Source organism: Caretta caretta, chromosome 3 (genome assembly GCF_965140235.1).
Source record: "Caretta caretta isolate rCarCar2 chromosome 3, rCarCar1.hap1, whole genome shotgun sequence".
Taxonomy (NCBI): domain Eukaryota; kingdom Metazoa; phylum Chordata; order Testudines; family Cheloniidae; genus Caretta; species Caretta caretta.
In genome coordinates, this window is record NC_134208.1 from 157,826,400 (window position 1) to 157,845,897 (window position 19,498).

The window sequence follows — 19,498 nt, forward strand, 5'->3', positions numbered from 1 at the left end:
GGTGTCCCTGAATCCCTCGCTCCCTGTCTTTCCAATGTGTCATTCCTAGTTTTAAAGTGTTTTCACTTCCTTGTTGCTGTATGATAGATCTGCCCAAACAACAGTGGAAATGGGAAAACTATCCAACTACCCAGGGGAAACTGATTATCCCCTAAGAGCTGCCAGATGCATATAGGAACGACTGATAAAATAGAGACTAAGTCTTTTTCTCTAATCTCTTTTAGCTAGAATAGACATATGAGTAGGGCTACTGGTTTTGGGGGGCAGTTATTAATGTCATTGTTCAGGCTTTATTTTTAGCAATTTTTGAGTTGTATGTAGCTGTCCAAAAATCAGAGAGGGTTGAGGCTTTCTCTTTGTGTATACTGTAATGAGTAGTGTATATTGTAGACATTATATGTAGTACATACTTGTAATGAGTAATCTCTTTGTAATGTTCCCTAGTGTGTTTTAACGTAGTATTGTTACTGTTTCAAACAGCACTATGTCAAATCTCAGTAGGAAACCTTTAGTGCACAACAGCAGAGTCTACATGAGCCAAATAATACACAACGCAGTCATGTGCTGTAGAAATTACACCCCTAAGGTTCATATGATTGCTCTGTGTAGATAAGCCCTTAGATAAAAATAACCATTTCTGGTGGTTTTCCAGTGTTTATTGGATAAACACCAATTTCTTCCCTTCTTTCTTTTTTTAAATGACATGTGTTCTATCAATGTTTATTGGTTAAAACTGAAAAATCAGAAGCCTTCCATATGAGTCACCTGTAACAATAGTAAGGAAAACACATACCTAGCATTCCAACGTTAGTGTGAGTTTTAAGCTGACGGACTCCCATTCATTTTAGAAATCAAATTAGAAAAAGAAAGCAGTGAAATTGAAATTTGCCAAATTAAAAGCAATCATCACAAAAAAGGACTGGGCAGTTGCTTTTTTAAAAAAATGATTGCGGTAATATTTTCAAAAGTGCCTAAGTGACATAGGAGCATAAGTCATTTGGCGGGTGGGCGGAATTTAGGAGCCTAAGTTGTTTTTGTTTTTTTTTTAATGACAAGCTCCTAAGCCACTTTTGGAAATGTTACCCCTAGTCGTTAATTAGTATCTCGTGATTTAACAAACCTTTGATAGCTCCTGAGTCCATAATGTGTTCTGATGTTATTAATCATCAACTCAAAAGAGGCTATCAGGGGCGGCTATGTTCTAACTCACAAATCAATTTACTATTCCTATGGTTTTTATAAAGTTTCTTATTATCTTTGCTAGTTATTAAACCCATCTCAACTAAAACTTGGAATCCTTACACAGGCAAAACTTCTTTAGGCCAAAGCCGGATTCTTACTCATGTTGACACTTAAGATAGGCTAAGAAAGATTTTAAGGCTTGCCTAGGAGCAGGATTCCCATGATGCTTTACAGTTAAGATAAAAGATGTCTGATGAAGTATGGAGTTTTCTTCTTCAAGCTTATGTCTACCCAACTCTGTAAGCGTCTACACTAAAATGTCTCTTCCGCCAGTGTAAGTCGCCCACTACACCGACTTAATAACTCCACCTCCATGAGCGGCTTAGCGCTTAAGTCAATGTAGTTAGGTCAATTCAGTGTCCACGGAGATACTGTGTTGCTTCCATTGCCTGTCACACACTGTAGTGTAGAATTCTGCAGCGCTGGTCTGGGTGGAGAATGTTGCCCTAGGTTTCCTTATGTAGCTGTCTTGTGGGAATAACGCCCCATATCCAAATGCTGTTTTGCAGGTGATCTGGAAGCAGAGATGAAGGATGATTTACCTTTGACATTTGACACCCTCCTCCATGTTCAACAGCTCAGGAAAAAGACACTGAGATCCTTCTGCAGCAAAACTGCTAAAGTCACCAAGCTTCCAGCCAGCCAGCAACAAGCAGCTGAGATGCTTTCAAGGATTGCAGTGAGCACCAAGCTGGATTTCCTGTACTGCCAGGTACCAGCAATTGGGCTGGAAAGCTGGGAATGGCTTTTGGAGGTGCTAGAGGAGAAAGAAGCTGTGACACTAGAGGTGGCAGTTCGCCAGCCCCAACATCATGGTCTACAGAAGCGACTCAGTGAGTTCAACCTGACAGCAATGGAGGCTATGCTGAGATTCTACACCAAAGTGCTGTTCGTCAGGGACCCTTTCCAGAGACTCATCTCTGCTTTCATGCAGGGACTGGCAGATGGCCTAACTTTCAAAGAGTTCATCCAGAGTATTTTAAACAGAGGACCCCAGAATGCCAGCATGGAGTGGAAGCCACTGGTCAGCCTGTGCCGGCCATGCCTCATCCAGTATGACTATGTGATGATGTTTGGCTTCCTCAACAGAGAGGTGCATCACCTAATGCGTCGCATGGGGTTGCCAATGGATGTCCACCTGCCCGAGTTCACAGACTCCCAGATCTGGAGCACTTATAGCTGGTTATCAGAGCAGTTACTCAGTGAGCTGTCACTCAAAGAAAGGAGGCAGCTGGCCCACTTCTATCGCTGGGACTTTGCTGCCTTCCGGTTTTCTAGTAGTTTGCTTTGGGATCTCCCCAGTACTGAAGGAAGCAGATAATTACTCTGGCTAGGACAACAATTACAGAGAGTAGCCATCCAATGACAGTTCTCAAATATGTTAAGGGCTGTTATAAAGAAGGTGGTGATCAATTGTTCTCCCTGTCCACTGAAGGTAGGACAAGAAGTAATGGGCTTAGTCTGCAGGGAAGGAGATTTAGGTTAGATATTAGGAAAAACTTTCTAACAATTAAGGTAGTTAATGTCTGGAATAGGCTTCGAAGGGAGGTAGTGGAACCCCCCATCACTGGAGGTTTTTAAAACCAGGTTGGACAAATACCTGTGAGGGATGGTCTAGGTTTACTTGGTTCTGTCTCAGCGCAGGGGGCTGGACGTAATGACCACTCAAGCTCCCTTCCAGCCCTACATTTCTTTGATTCTGTTATTCTAAATGCAAATGCTTCGCAGTACAAGCTAATCACCAGCCGGGGTCAGGGAAAAAACCCCCCTCCATGGCAGAGTGCTGTATAGTTGTCCAAGTGTACCATGCAGGGCCGCACCTTCCAAAGATGAGTCTAGTACAGACCACTGTCAGAGACAGGATACCGAACTAGATTGATCATTGCCCCGTGTTTAAATACTGCAGTGACAGGGGCTCTAGAAATGCATAGGACAGATAGATAGGTGTATTTTGATTGGTACTTCCTATGATTCTTGAGGACTTCTTCCAGGAGAAAGCCCATTAAGGACAAGACAGCTTTGAGAAAAAACAGTATTTCAAGGAGCAGGTTTGCTTAGAGACCACTGCAAAGCACAGGCAGTTGCATCGCCATCAACAGCATTCCTTCAGCAATCTTCTGTGCCCCAATGGAGCCCTGAATCCCCCCCCCCATTTCATTTCCCAGACTCTACCCGCCTTTGCGGTTGGAAGGGTCTCCCTTTACAGCCTGTAATCATATCCCCACCATACACATGTGCCCAACAAGAAAGGAGCCTGCAGAATAAGCAAAACAACTCGTTCTCTGAGAGAAAAAAAGGGAGAGGCAACATTTGAACTGTGAGGCCCTCTGTGGGGAAAATGCTGACCGTGTTCCCATTCCTGGCATGTCCTGAAGGCGGCCTTGCACTAACCATAGCTCTGCTCTATCTGTTCTACCATTACCAGTTTCCATTTTCATGGGCTCATATCCCTGCTGCTGCATTGGCTGGCCCAGAGAGACATGCTCCTTAAGGTGGCACAGTGGCTGCTCTCCCTAGAAGCTCTGGAAAGCATTGTGTGTCCTTTCATGGTTCTGGGCTTAATGGGCAAAATCTCAGAGAGCAGGGTCTGTAATCACTCGCCATTTCACTTTGCTAGGTTACAGATACATTGCGCAGATGAACTACAGTTAGTGATACATTACTGTATACTCTGTCTTGTCTCAGCCATCTTGACATGTTGAGATGAATAAAGCATCAGCGCTTACCTTAATAAATGCTTTTCGTAACAACACAGCTAAGTGCTACTGTAAACTTCTCACTGCATAATGTGCACTTCTTGATTGAACATGAAAAGCAGTGGCTCTTATGCTGTCTTTAAAAGAGTGTGACCTCTCTCCAAAAGTCCTGCAATGCAGGTTACTATATGGTGCTGGAGCTACATGGATATTTATGCTCATTATTGGCTCAAAGAAGAAGAACTTGTAACAAGTGTGTGGCTGCCCATATGAAAACATGATCTGCTAAACTACAGCAGTGCAGCATAGCGTGGGGAACTTTTTCTGCTTGTGAGGTTCTGAATGCCCTCAACTGCTTCTGAGGTCAATGGGCTATTGTGTAGTTTAATTAATAAATGTGTCAACCACTGAGCTTTTTAAATGGACGGTGCTATAAGAAGCACAAAAAGGTGAGACTGTGTGGCCTAGTGGATAGGGCACATGCCTAGTACTCAGGAGACCTGATTACTATTCCTAGCTCTGCCTCTGACCTGCTGGATGATTGTGCTTCAGTTTCTCATCTGTGAAATGGGGATAATCTTACTGACTCCTTTGTAGAGTGCTTTGAGATCTATTGTTGAAAAATGCTATATATGAGCTCGGTATTAGTAAGATGGCATTACAAAGCTGTTAAAATGTCCATTATTAACGCACTAACGTCTAGAATAACATTTATACGTGTTTTTATTCTGCGATAATGTCCAGTTAATGCAGAAATTCATACACATTCATGTGACAAAGGTACCAACAACAACAGTGCTAATTAAAAGAATATATGCGGTGTTGTGGTTGGATCAGTCCCAGGGTATCAGTGCAAATATTTGTAATCAAAAATAATATAAAGTGAGCACTGCATACTTTGAATTCTGTGTTGTAATAGAAATCAATATATTTGAAAATTTAGAAAAACATCCAAAAATATTTAATACATTTCAATAGGTATATTGTTGTTTGAACACTGATTAATTGCAATTAATTTTTTTAATTGTTTTGAATTAATCGCATGAGTTAACTGCAATCAATCAACAGCCTGAGTAAATTTCCTTTTTTTCCAGACAGTCTATATGACAGCCTGTGACATACCAAGGTACAGTCCAGACTAATGTGTGGCTGTGTCACCCCCTGCCCTGCAACTTTGGGTGCCTTACCATGGCTTGCTGACATAGCTTCCACCTGGGCCACTCGTAAACAGCCTTCCAGCATGAAAGCCACACCCTGAGTATCTCTGTGCAACTACAGCCTGGCAGCCACGCTTGGATTACACTCTGGTTCTCGCCAGCCTTGGTAATATTGCAGGGTGACCCCAACATACATTTCTGTGGGGGGAAATCTAAGACTGGAGGTATGTCCAGCCCTCTCCTGCAAGTTATATGAAGTCTGTTATTTCTTTAAAAGGAATAATATGTCAACTTATTATTTCAAAAAGTTAGACACTTCCATTTAAACACACTGGATCAGATAAAACAATGAAACAAGTTTATTAACTATAAAGACATTTGAAGTGAATACAAAATTTTAAGTGAGACACAGAAGTCAGAAATGGTTACAAGAAAAATAAAGATAAAATGCAACTCGTGCCTAACTTAACACACTATATTAAATTCAAAGCAAAGTTTTCTCACCACATGCCTTCAACAGTCTTACTTGCCAAGCTTCTTAGGTCAGGAACCCTCTTCTCAGAGTCCAGCGAATGCTTCCTTTGTTGCTTCAAGTGCAGTGAATTTGATGGGCAGGGAGAGAGATCGGAGTGTTTTGATGTGTTTGTCCCTTGTTTTTCTAGTTTCAGTCCCTCTCTGGAAAAACATTTCCAGCTGGGTACCAGGAGACAAAAAGTCTATGTGGAAGGATGTTCTTGCTGCTTTTTCCTCACCTATTTAAGCTTCCTTTGTTTCCATTCCTGCTTACTGTTTATTGCTTAAATGCAAATTAAGTAGAGTACACATTCCTTTGTTTAAGACAGGCCTGTTTGCCAATCTCAGTTTGGAACATATGTTAATAACACTATACAGCGAAATCTTACAGCTTCACAAACAATTTTGCCTTACTTATTTTATCAGGATGATACTGATCAGGAAATTACGAGTTTTCAAATAATACTTAGAAGGCATATTTTGTTCAAAAATTATTACAACAGTGGGTAGTGTGTGAACACAGAGGTATATTCTGTCACACAGCCACAACGTTTTGAGCTGAATTTTAGACATAAATGTTTTTAAATGACTAACCTAAAAACTTGGTAAATTGGGTGCAAGCAAACAATATGCTTTTTGATACACATAAATGTAAATGTATATATCTAGGAACAAAAAAATGTAGGATGTAGCTACCAAATGGGCGATTCTAATCTGGGAAGCAGTGACCCTGAAAAAGATTTGGGGGTCATGGTGGATAATCAGCTAAAAATGGGCTCCCAACATGGCGTTGTGGCCAAAAAAGCTAATGCCATCCTGGATACATAAACAGGGAAATCTTGTGTAGGAGTAGAGAGGTTATTTTACCTCTCTATTTGGCACTGGTGTGACCGCTACTAGAATACTGTCCCCAGTTCTGGCGCCCACAATTCAAAAAGATTGCTGATAAATTGGAAAGGGTTCAGAGAAGAGCCACAGGAATGATTTGAAAATGTGCATTATAGTGAAACTCAGTGAACTCAATTTAGTTTAACAAAGAGAAGTTAAGGGTAACTTGATTACAGTCTGTAAGTACCTACATGGGGAACAAATATTTATTAATGGGCTCTGCGATCTAGTAGAGAAAGGTAAAACACAATCCAATAGCTGCAAATTGAAGCTAGATAAATTCAGACTGGAAATAAGGCATAAATTCTTGACAGAAAGGATAATGAACCACTGGAATGAACAATTTACCAAAGGTCGTGGTGGATTCTCCATCACTGACAATTTTTAAATCAAGATTGGATGTTTTTCTAAAAGCTCTGCTCTAGGAATCATTTTGGGAAAGTTCTATGGCCTGTGTTATATAGGAAGTCAGACTAGATGATCACAGTGGTCTTTTTTGGCTTTGGAATCTATGAATTAACCAGTGCAGCCATTTAAATGTCATAAAACAGAGGCCAAATTCCAACCAGATGTAAGTGAGCAACACTCCATTTAAGTCAACCAAGTAATATCTGCTTACACCAGCTCTGGCTAGCAACTTCAAAATGCACCAAGGAAAAAAGGCCATTTTGACTGGATTTAGCACATCCAAGTCCTCCCCAGTTTTTCACATCTCAGGGTTTTATAATCATACTTTAAAAAAATGCTTTTACAAACAAGCTTGTTGTAAACATTTCTCTGATCCTTGCAGCGAACTTAAATGAACCTTGTAAGTTTTTCAATTACACAGACAGCAAAGCCATCATCTTACTTTTCATTTACATTTTCATCCCAGCAATAACCTGCCAGCAATACCCCTTCCTCATGGAAATGATGATTCCACAATTGAATTATGGAGCTTCATGAATCAGTGGATGAGACACATGAATACAGATTTGTTTTCTGCTACAGTGTTTTTCTTTTTGGTCCCCTGGGATAAAACCAGCTTCATGAGCAGACCTTGTTCCTTCAACTTCCCTTTTATACCCTCACAGACCATGGCTTAAAAGTCCCTGGTTTGGCAGATGGACACTGTAAAAAATGAATACAAAAAGTTAAATTGACTGATGGCAGCAACAAATTGGAAGCATACACTGAATTTTTAATTCAGGCAGACTGACCAGATTGTTACCATTTGTGGTAGGTGGGCTTCGTACTGTTAAATATCTAAGCTTAGAATCCCCATCAGACAGAATACAGGATCTGTACCACATGTAACTAGCAATAAGAGAACTGCAACAGTTCTGGTTCAGAGGCCAGATGACAAATATGCTGGGCATAATCCTGATATCCTTACAGAGAGCTAGATGCTGCTCATCTCATTCACAAGACAAGTAGTAAGTCACAAGCAAGGCAAGAAGGCTTCGGCCCATTGTCTTTGCCCTTAATTACAATGGGGTTTATATCGGAGTAATGACCAATGCCCCAGTCTTGCAACTGACTGCACATGGACAGATGCCTGCACAGAACCCCATTAAAGTCAACGGGGCTCCACTGGGATTCAGGGTCCACCTGCACACACTCCTACTGACTGTAATGGAGCACTGCAAGGAAGCAGGGTCAACACGGGCAGAGACAGATGCAGGATCAGGGCCTGTATGACGACTTCAGGGTAGGCCCACAGATGATCAGAAGACTGGAGAGGTCATGATATTCAGTGATGGTCATCAAAGCAGAAAGCACAAACACAGGCCATAGCGGTACTCCTCCTTTCCAGTATGGAGACCAACACTGTTAATGATAGACTTGCTAGATGCATTAACGTTTGGGAGGCAGTCAGAAATAAGGGTGAGGAGCACCATGGAGATGCCAATGAATCATTTAATCTATGCCTTTGCATTACAGTAAGATGGAGTCCCTGGTAGTTGCCCTATTCGCATTGGTTAATAGAGCCTGGGAGCAAGCTAAAGTTGAGACACTGTTGCAACTTGTTCTATCCTGAACCCGCATTTTATTAATTAGATCAGAGAGAGAGCTGTGTAGAGAGATGGCTTCTAAGTTTGTTAGATTGCTGTTTTGAGCTCTGTTACTCTGAGGAAACTTTCTCTCTGTTTAATAACAGCAGTGTATTCTTCTGAGAAGGAAATCCAAGTGGCTGCTTTATGATTCTTCAGTATAAAGTAAGAATTTCCTCTCAACCATATAATGCAGATAAATAGAAGGAAGAGTTATGGGAGCCTTTCCCCCAGTCTCCAGGTTCAGCTCACGCAATATGGTCTAACAACAAGATTATTCAATTAGAGAGACCAGGTGGATGAGGTAATATCTTTTACTGGACCAGCTTCTGTCGATAAGAGAGACTAGCTCTTGAGCCACACAGAGCTCTTCTTCCGGTCTGGGAAAGGTAATCCCAGGGTCACAGCAAAATGAAAGATGGAAAAGATAGTTCAGCATAAGTAGTTAGCACACATTGTAAAAGGGACCATTCAAGGTAGAGTGGCCCCTTAACACCTCTGCAGTCATAGGACAAAAAGGGGTTAATGGGTTACAGATCCTTATAAGGAGGCATAAATCCAGTGTCTCTAATCCATGATTAGAGTAGTTTCTCACTAACAGAAGTCGGTCCAATAAAAGATATTACCGGACCCACATTGGCTCTCTAATATCCTGGGACCAACACGGCTACAACTACACTGCATACAAGATTCTTCAATACCCTCTGTATCTTGTGCTCAATGCTGAGCTTTTACTTAATAGGAAATCCAAACCCTGGTATGAAAGATTGTATGTATACATTATACACTTTAAAATTGGACCACTCGTCTTATCATTACTTTAAATTAAAAACTAAAATATTTCTAAAAATCTAATTTATTTTTAACTGTTTATGCTGTATATTTTTCACACTTCACTCATTATAGACGGTGTGCAGTATAGTTGTAGCTGTGTTTGTCCCAGGGGATTGGAGAGCAAGGTGGATGGGGTAATATCTTTTATTAGACCAACTTCTGTTGGAGAGAGAGACAAGCTTTCGAGCCCTATAGAACTGAGGAAGAGCTGTGTGCGTCTCAAAAGTTTGTCTCTCTCAATCACCAACAAAACCTGGCCCAATACAAGGTATTACCTCACCCACCTTGTCTCTTGTATAGACTGGTCAGTTTCAATTCCTGCTTAAACCCAGGGTCAATACTGAGCTCTGTTGCACTTGGGGTGACCAGATAGCAAGTGTAAAAAAATCGGGGCAGGGAGTGGGGGGTAATAGGTGCCTATATAAGAAAAAGCCCTCCAAATCGGGACTGTCCGTAAAAAAATCGGGACATCTGGTCACCCTAGTTGCATTAACACTATGATGTAGGGGTTGGGTTTCCAGGACAGCGGAAAAATGTGTACATTAAGGAGATAAAACCTGCACTCATTGACAAGGCTTCTGTCCATACTAAATTTTGCAACGTCTGTTCCCTGCCATGAAATTTTATTTTGTGGGTGAAGGGTATCCTGAATTAGGCTGATAATGTCCCTTTAACATACTAAAGTCACAATACCACATTGTATAGAGCACTTCTTTGGAAGCTCTCCATAAGCAGCTGATGTTTGGATTTGCATCTTTCTTTCAATAGCATCAAACCATTGAACAAAATAGAAAGCTGCTATCTCTATTAAATGTCCTAATCTGATCACATGATCTGCCCCACAAAATGACTCATCTACCACCTGGGACGGAATGGTGTTGTTGAATTGGATCGTGGAACATTATGAAGCCGAGAGAGCCTAAATACTGTACCAATTTGGTGAACATGTCGATGCAGGCATTGCGGATCCTCTCCGGGGTGGCAGGGCTGTCTAGTCTGAATGGCCCTTTCAGGCCAGATTCTGCCCTTGCAGCGAAGATGGCATCTTTAATGGCATAAAACACAGAGGCAGACAGGAACAGGGGAGGCTCACCCACAGCCTGGACAGATAGAACACAAGAGAGAATCAGACTGACCCCAAACAGACTCCTAGTCTGGATTGGGGGACCATTGGAGGGAGAGGAGGAGCAGAAGCTAGCAGAGGTCATTAGCTGTTCATCTTACTCTTGACTTCCTTCTTTTGTAGGTTTCGACCTTCTTTCCTGCTAACAGCATGAGTACATGATCATGATTAACATAGCCTTACTGATTTGCAAACACATTTTCCTGGGGTCAGGGAAAAGGAGATGAATTGGGAGACAGACAACGTAAAAACAAATATTTAGATGATGTTCTGAGGTCTCTTTTTGTGCCCCCTTGAACTGAAAGTAAACTGGACACTCTTTGAGCCTGTGCTAGGGTCATATGTCAAGCTGCATACTGCTCAGTCCTAGCAATATGACCAGCTAAAGAGAACAGAGATGATCTGCAATGGCAACAGCTGAAAAACATTTACAGTACATTATTAACCCCTTACGGTGAGGGACCCTGCAACCCCAAAGGAAAAACAGCACTCTGCAACCAATGGGGAAAAAGATAATGGAATTACAACAAATCTGTGGGAGTAACTCTTTTGTAAATCTGTAGTTTCACAGTGGTTTCTGTGCTGCATACCACAATTGCTCAGAGCTTTCAGAGTAACAGGAGGCATAGAATTCAGAAAACCTGCTCTGAAAGCACAGGCTACTTGAGCTAAAGAAGAATCTTTATTAGTGTTAACAGTATAGGGTTTAGGACACAGGTGAGCAGTTCAGACTCTCTCCAGTACAGGGCAGCGGTGATAATGTATTAGCCATTTCACCATTAAATCTTTTAATATGGGTATTATCATTCATATTAACGATTACTGGTAGAAGGAATGCTAACAAACTGATTATAAAACGAACAGCTAATCAAAATGCTCTGATCTCTTCAAAGCCAGATACACCATTAACCTCCTCATTAATGTAAATGTGGTCTCTTTGCACAACACTTATCAAATACAGCTTCCGCGGAAATAAGGATTAGTAGACGGCATGTGGATGCCAGGAGGATACCTTGGATGAATAAATCGCTTTGCTGTTTGGACAGTCCCGGAGAAGAGAGACATAGAATTCTGTTGGGATGTCTCCAAACGCTGGGATCTTGTACATTCCAGGCCCTCGGGTATACAAGTCTCCTTCAGGGGAATACCGCAACTCCTCCAGGGTAAAGAGCCCAAGGCCTTGGATAAATCCTCCCTCTATCTACAGAAGAAAGAAAGACTAGGTCACATTCTTCTTTGTGCTCCTTCACACAAAAAAGCAATGACCATTCCAAATGGCACGGTCCTGGCCAAATTCCCACATGGATAATTACATTCTGTGTCCTTACATTCCACTTGCATTTTTAATTGGATATGGTATTCTCCTTCTGTCCCTGCCCTATATTTGCTGTGTACTGTAGCTGTGCCCCACCCAAGAAGTGGCTGCATTTCAGTGGTGGGTGGAGCAATTCCTCTATATCACAAACTGATATATGTAAAGTGATTTGGAATCTTTTTTGATAAAAAATACTATATGCAGTAAATGTAAGATACCATGTTTCTTATGCAGTAAATAAAAATCAAGACCCATAAATGGCAAGCTAGCTATTTCTTCCTAGAAGCTGTTATTGCAGGCCTTTAGCCGTTTAGTGAATCCAATGGTAATTCAAAGATTTAGTGCAAACAAAGCCATCTGAGAAGCTGAAGGTGACAAAAGATTTCTCTGAAAACAAGTTTTACTCATTTTATGTATTTCAAAATAAAACCTACCACTTGCTACACACTGCATATTCCTGCATCATCAGCACAAGCAGAGATACTTGTACATATTTGCCCATTTCTCTGGGTAACTGTGTGGTGGTTTGCACACAGTAGCAATCAGGTAGGGTGAAAGACACTCAGCCATTGCTTAGACACTATAATGATGGGAGCTGTAGAATAAACGATAGTAGATTGGGTCGCTAGAGGGCAAATTTTTCACAAGCATCTAAGTCTCATTGAAAGTCAATGGGACTTAGGTACTTTTGGAAAAATTTGTCCAGAGAATAGAGAGATGAGATAGCAAATACCCTAGAAGAACAAAAGGAAAAGGAGGACTTGTGGCACCTTAGAAACTAACAAATTTGAGCATAAGCTTTCGTGAGCTACAGCTCACTTCATCAGATGCATCCACTGCATGCATCCGATGAAGTGAGCTGTAGCTCACGAAAGCTTATGCTCAAATAAATTGGTTAGTCTCTAAGGTGCCACAAGTACTCCTTTTCTTTTTGCGGATACAGACTAACACGGCTGCTACTCTGAAACCTGTCATTCTAGAAGAACAGGCTCTGAATGCAAAAGGGTAATCATAAATTCACAACTCATTCCAAAGAAAAGGTCAGAAGAGGAGAAAAAAGAGCTGCTTGTAAATACACTAGAACTGTCTTTTAGGGGCAATTCCCACTCTCTGTGCCAACCCCGAATGAGTAAGGCTATGATTACGTGGAGATTTGATGCAGGGGTGTAATAGTCCCTGCATGTCTTGTGCTCCCTTCTTCCCAAAGGCTGCATATATTTGTGGATCGATCAGCCATGTCCCCTGGCCATCTATCACCTGTCCCCTAGCCTGTGCTACCCCCAAATCCTCCTTGTGTGGCAGTACAGAAGGAGGCCCCTTGGAGCAGGCTTCAGTTATCCTGCCCCCTTCTTATGCATTCAGGGCCCAGCATGACTGTGGAGACAGTAAGCAGGATTTTCCCCACTGGGATTTTTGTTCCACAGACAGACTTCACTCTAAGTAGAGATTTCATTCTAACCGGGATAGCAACCTGTACCTCGTGATGCACTGGGATCACTTGAGACTTTCATCCAACTTCATCATAAATGGAGTTTCACTCTATCCCAGTCCACTATTACTGGGAGAATACCATTGCATTCAGTAGTGCAGTGTGTGCAAACTTCCGCAGCTCCCGGCCTCTGGTGGTGGGGGTACCTCTCAGCTCAGAACCGTGGGGGAGAGGGGAACCCTAGCTCACCAAGCTCCCAGAGCTCTCAGCCAGGCCCCCGCAGCAAACTTCCAGTCATTCAGCCTCCAGAATAAGTAGTAGTAAAAGATGGACAGGTCACGGGAAATAAAGAAAAATTCATGGAAGCCTTCTCTGACTTTTACTAAAAATATTCATCACAAAATGAGGAGCTGCTAGACAGCAGCAGGGGCCTGGCTGAGAGCTCTGAAAGCTTGGTGAGCTAGGGTTCCCCTCTCCGGCACAGTTCTGAGCTGAGAGGAACCCCCACCACCAGAGGCTGGGAGCTGCGCAGTCCCTCTCACCCACAGCTGCTTGGAGCCCCCGGCACCTGTGGCAGCAAGGAGCTCCGGGGGTCCCCCGCCTCCTGCAACAGCCAGGAGCTGCATGGTGCCCCCTGATACCCATGGAGGCCAGGAGCTCCAGGGTCCCCCAGCACCTGGGAGCTCTGGGGGTCCCCTGCCGGGACCGGCAGCTGCAGAGTATGCCACTGCCCATGGCAGCTGGGAGCTGCAGGGTACCCACACCACCTCGGAGCTAGGGGGCTCCACTGCCTTGGGTGGCGGGAATACCCTGCAGCTCCTGGCCACCCTGGGCAGTGATGGGACTCTGCAGCTCCCAGCCACCTGCGGGCTGAATTCATGGAGGTCTTCGGAAGTCCCAGATTTCATGACTTCCACGAACTCCATGATAAAATCATAGCCTTACTCATTACTGCTAGTTACTGAAAAGTGTTACTGTGTGTTTGTTCCTGTACAAAAGACAGAGGAAAACACGGTCCCTGCCCAGGGAGCTCACAAGCTAAACTATTAATGTAGGTTTTAATACATCTCCCAGCACCACTTGGGTACCTGAGCACCTTGGGCACTCATCCTGCAATCCTTACCAATGTAAGTACTCTTTACTCACACAAAACACTCCCATTAACCTTGACTGGACTACACACTGGGGTAAAAGCTGCAGCATTGGGGCTTAAATCAGCCATCATACATTGCAGACACAAAACATGCCAGATGAGGATCCAATCTTAAAGCAGTGCAAATCTTCTCTCCCCCCAAACTCAGTATGCTTGCTTTCTCTGAATTCATTCCTTACTTGGGCTGAGGTACAGAAAAAAACATCAGTGTGGTGATAACTGAAGGCCACATAGGAGCCTTAATAAACAATACCAAACAAGAGGATATCTCCCTGCACCCAACCCTGTGTCTATTCGGTTATTTCTCATCAGCCAGCCCAATATGCTTCTCTGTTTAAGAACAGCAGTGCTATATTTGCAAAGATACAGCCCATAGAGAAGAAAAGGAGAGGTGGTCTAAAGTGGCCCACAGCAGCATAATTTCCTGACCAAACAAAATGTGGTTGAATTGGTGATAGTAATGCTTACCTGTCCTATATCTATGGCTGGGTTCAGGCTGGTGCCAACATCCATTACTATGTCTGTGCGAAGGTTCTGAAAGTTACCAGAAGTAAAGAATAAATAAGCACAGAGAATAACTGAAATTGGGCCACTGTGACTTTATACTTCTTAGTTAATATATCCAATACTATCCACATTTTGGCCAGCATTCCTGTTTTCACACATATATATGTATGGTATATAAAGACTTCTCACTCCCCATGGGTCATATATTAAACAAAGCTGATTGTTGTCTTTAAACTTAATATTGAGCCTGAAACCAAATTCAGCCCTGGGGTAACTCAAATGAAGGCAATCAATTTTTCTCAGAGATCTGTTCGACCCATTATCCAGGTTGCCGATGATCTGTGCTTTTTATCGGAGCATAACAAATGAAATCAATGTCATGTCCAGGCAAGCATTTTTTAATAAAAAATTCCCAGCCCTACTTTTAATGAGTAACTCAATTCTCTAACCAATTTATTTGAGCATGAGCTTTCGTGAGCTACAGCTCACTTCATCGGCTGTTACTCTGAAACCTGTCAATTCTCTAATCTTTTACTGCTGCTTTGTGCTTACATAGTGCTGGCACCTTTGATTTAACAACCTCAAATGGTTTTGCAAGGCTCATAATACACTTGTGAGGTACATAATTATTAATATATTATACCAGCTTTACATATGGTTACATTAAGGAACAGAAAAGCTAAGAAATTTGCTCTGGGCCACAGTGAGTCAATGGCATAGCTGGAAAGAGATTAACTCCCAGTCTTTGATCTAACCACTAGACAATGCTTTCTTCACCTTAACTACAGAGGGTTTTTTAATCATCTACCCCACTCACCTTGTGGTCACCTGTCAGGCAGTCTATCTCAACCTCGGAGCAAGCAACCCCATAAGAGAAGTAGTTGAAAGGATTTCCTTCATTTTTTTCATAGTCATACCAAAGGTCAGGAATTCTTAACAGAAAAAACAAAACATGTCTGATTGCATTCATAAGATTTTCTTATACTTCACCCATTTTTCCTCTGTGTAGACTAGATACGCAGAAAGTAAAAAAATAAAGAAATCCAAGGCTATCTTGCACTTGATAAACGTAGTAAGACTCCTTGAAGAATTTTTATCCATCTTAACTAATCTATCACTTGTTTCTCTGGAACATAAACATTTATAATGCCCATATACAGTCCCAATCCCAGGAGTCCAATATTAAATACTTTATGCAAGGCATAAAATTGTGCATATCCCAGAACTAGTTAAATTCTGTGCTGACGTGAAATGGAGCCAGAGAGTAAGACTGAGTTATGGAGCGATTCATTTTTTTGAATTTTTTTCCTGAAGGTCGAAACAGCAGACTGGACTTCTACATAGAGTGCTTCCGCCGACGTGCACGGGCTGAAATTGTGGAAAAGCAGCATCACTTGCCCCATAACCTCAGCCATGCGGAACGCAATGCCATCCACAGCCTCAGAAACAACTCTGACATCATAAACAAAAAGGCTGACAAAGGAGGTGCTGTTGTCATCATGAATAGGTCAGAATATGAACAAGAGGCTGCTCGGCAGCTCTCCAACACGAGTTTCTACAAGCCATTACCCTATGATCCCACTGAGAGTTACCAAAAGCAACTACAGCATTTGCTCAAGAAACTTCCTGAAAAAGCACAAGATCAAATCCGCACAGACACACCCCTGGAACCCCGACCTGGGATATTCTATCTTCTACCCAAGATCCATAAACCTGGAAATCCTGGGCGCCCCATCATCTCAGGCATTGGCACCCTGACAGCAGGATTGTCTGGCTATGTAGACTCCCTCCTCAGGCCCTACGCTACCAGCGCTCCCAGCTACCTTCGAGACACCACTGACTTCCTGAGGAAACTTCAATCCATCGGTGATCTTCCTGATAACACCATCCTGGCTACTATGGATGTAGAAGCCCTCTACACCAACATTCCACACAAAGATGGACTACAAGCCATCAAGAACACTATCCCTGATAATGTCACGGCTAACCTGGTGGCTGAACTTTGTGACTTTGTCCTTACCCATAACTATTTCACATTTGGGGACAATGTATACCTTCAGATCAGCGGCACTGCTATGGGTACCCGCATGGCCCCACAGTATGCCAACATTTTTATGGCTGATTTAGAACAACGCTTCCTCAGCTCTCGTCCCCTAAAGCCCCTACTCTACTTGCGCTACATTGATGACATCTTCATCATCTGGACCCATGGAAAAGAAGCCCTTGAGGAATTCCACCATGATTTCAACAATTTCCATCCCACCACCAACCTCAGCCTGGTCCAGTCCACACAAGAGATCCACTTCCTGGACACTACAGTGCTAATAAACAATGGTCACATAAACACCACCCTATACCGGAAACCTACTGACCGCTATTCCTACCTGCATGCCTCCAGCTTTCACCCTGACCACACCACACGATCCATCGTCTACAGCCAAGCTCTGCGATACAACCGCATTTGCTCCAACCCCTCAGACAGAGACAAACACCTACAAGATCTCTGTCAAGCTTTCTTACAACTACAATACCCACCTGCAGAAGTAAAGAAACAGATTGATAGAACCAGAAGAGTTCCCAGAAGTTACCTACTACAGGACAGGCCTAACAAAGAAAATAACAGAACGCCACTAGCGGTCACCTTCAGCCCCCAACTAAAACCCCTCCAACGCATTATTAAGGATCTACAACCTATCCTAAAGGATGACCCAACACTCTCACAAGTCTTGGGAGACAGGCCAGTCCTTGCCTACAGACAGCCCCGCAACCTGAAGCAAATACTCACCAACAACCACATACCACACAACAGAACCACTAACCCAGGAACCTATCCTTGCAACAAAGCCCGTTGCCAACTGTGCCCACATATCTATTCAGGGGACACCATCACAGGGCCTAATAACATCAGCCACACTATCAGAGGCTCGTTCACCTGCACATCCACCAATGTGATATATGCCATCATGTGCCAGCAATGCCCCTCAGCCATGTACATTGGTCAAACTGGACAGTCTCTACGTAAAAGAATAAATGGACACAAATCAGATGTCAAGAATTATCACATTCATAAACCAGTCGGAGAACACTTCAATCTCTCTGGTCACGCAATCACAGACATGAAGGTCGCTATCTTAAATCAAAAAAACTTCAAATCCAGACTCCAGCGAGAAACTGCTGAATTGGAATTCATTTGCAAATTGGATACTATTAATTTAGGCTTAAATAGAGACTGGGAGTGGCTAAGTCATTATGCAAGGTAGCCTGTTTCCTCTTGTTTTTTCCTACCCCCCCCCCCCGATGTTCTGGTTTAACTTGGATTTAAACTTGGAGAGTGGTCAGTTTGCATGAGCTATTACCAGCAGGAGAGTGAGTTTGTGTGTGTATGGGGGTGGGGGGAATGTGAGAAAACCTGGATTTGTGCAGGAAATAGCCCGACTTGATTATGTAAAGAGTTGTCACTTTGGATGGGCTAGCACCAGCAGGAGAGTGAACTTGTGTGGAGGGGTGGAGGGTGAGAAAACCTGGATTTGTGCTGGAAATGGCCCACCTGATGATCACTTTAGATAAGCTATTACCAGCAGGACTGTGGGGTGGGAGGAGGTATTGTTTCATATTCTCTGTGTATATATAAAGTCTGCTGCAGTTTCCACGGTATGCATCTGATGAAGTGAGCTGTAGCTCACGAAAGCTCATGCTCAAATAAATTGGTTAGTCTCTAAGGTGCTACAAGTACTCCTTTTCATTTTTTTGAAGTAGTTCACAGCAAATCCTGTGTTACGCAGCTGAGACTGTTTATGTAAATACTGGTGTTTTGTTAAACACCAACGAAGCCACTTGGCTCAGAGACAAATGCATTTCAAAGATGCAGTGGAAACTGGCTCACATCATGAATTCCAGTCCCATAGTATCTATTCTCAATATCCAGTTTAATGTTTTGTGATGAGTCCTATGCCTTTTATAATGATGGCGTTGGGTTTGCCTCTGACAGTAAGGCTGATTGATGGGAGAAATGTTTCATTTTAGAGCTTCACAAGAACCAGCACAAAAAAGAAGTGTGAGAATGAAATTGAAAACAATGGAATCAGCTCATGTACTGGAGGCCAGAATGTGGCTTTATTTAATTGACTGCCTCTAATACTATTCTGAAAGCAACGATGATCCCTTTGGAGGTTTTCCTAAGGGGCAAATCGTGATCCCTTCTCCACTGGGGATGGAAAACCTAAAAGGCAGTGACAAATCAGGCAGTTCTAATCTTAAGGAAAGGCAGAAAGCTGGGAGCCAAGTGCCACGCAGACCCCTGGGTCAGATTCACTTACATCTCTTTAAATCTGAACTAACTCCACTGAAGTCAGAGTTACTCCAGGTTTATAATAGTGAAAATGAGATCTGAATGTGGCCCCACACTTGTCTCAGAGCTATGCTCCACCAATGACTCATCTTCCCTAGCTCAGGAGCATGTTTGAGAGTAGAGGTGTGGCTGATGGATGGGCTGCTGCAAGCATCCCTCAGCTGACTTTCGCCATGTAGGCCAGGGCATGCAGCTGCTGAGATGGCTACTGCAGCCTTCACCAGCCATAATAGCTGCAGAACAGCTTCGTGGCCCGAGAG

At 42.9% G+C, this 19,498-nt stretch overlaps 2 protein-coding genes across 4 annotated transcripts in view; one reads left to right on the forward strand and one right to left on the reverse strand.

Moving 5' to 3' along the window:
- The first annotated feature begins 1,768 nt into the window (after nucleotides 1–1,768).
- On the forward strand, nucleotides 1,769–2,563 carry LOC142071479 (carbohydrate sulfotransferase 9-like). The gene has a single exon (XM_075126226.1). It carries the CDS (start codon nucleotides 1,769–1,771, stop codon nucleotides 2,561–2,563), a length of 795 nt encoding a protein of 264 aa, XP_074982327.1.
- Nucleotides 2,564–5,431: 2,868 nt separating this feature from the next.
- The window catches only part of XDH (xanthine dehydrogenase), an 83,096-nt gene continuing 69,029 nt past the window's right edge, over nucleotides 5,432–19,498 (reverse strand). For all 3 annotated transcript variants that reach the window (XM_048843381.2, XM_048843383.2, XM_048843385.2), the window contains 5 exons: nucleotides 15,708–15,822; nucleotides 14,852–14,917; nucleotides 11,499–11,687; nucleotides 10,296–10,463; nucleotides 5,432–7,606 (listed from right to left, as the gene is read on the reverse strand). In XM_048843381.2, coding sequence (XP_048699338.2) covers nucleotides 7,556–7,606; nucleotides 10,296–10,463; nucleotides 11,499–11,687; nucleotides 14,852–14,917; nucleotides 15,708–15,822 — 589 coding nt within the window. In that variant the 3' untranslated portion in view covers nucleotides 5,432–7,555. The remainder of the gene's footprint in view (nucleotides 7,607–10,295; nucleotides 10,464–11,498; nucleotides 11,688–14,851; nucleotides 14,918–15,707; nucleotides 15,823–19,498) is intronic.

Bases quoted from the DNA above. Each gene is read 5' to 3' on its own strand.
- LOC142071479 (XM_075126226.1), top strand. From the start codon at position 1,769: ATGAAGGATGATTTACCTTTGACATTTGACACCCTCCTCCATGTTCAA.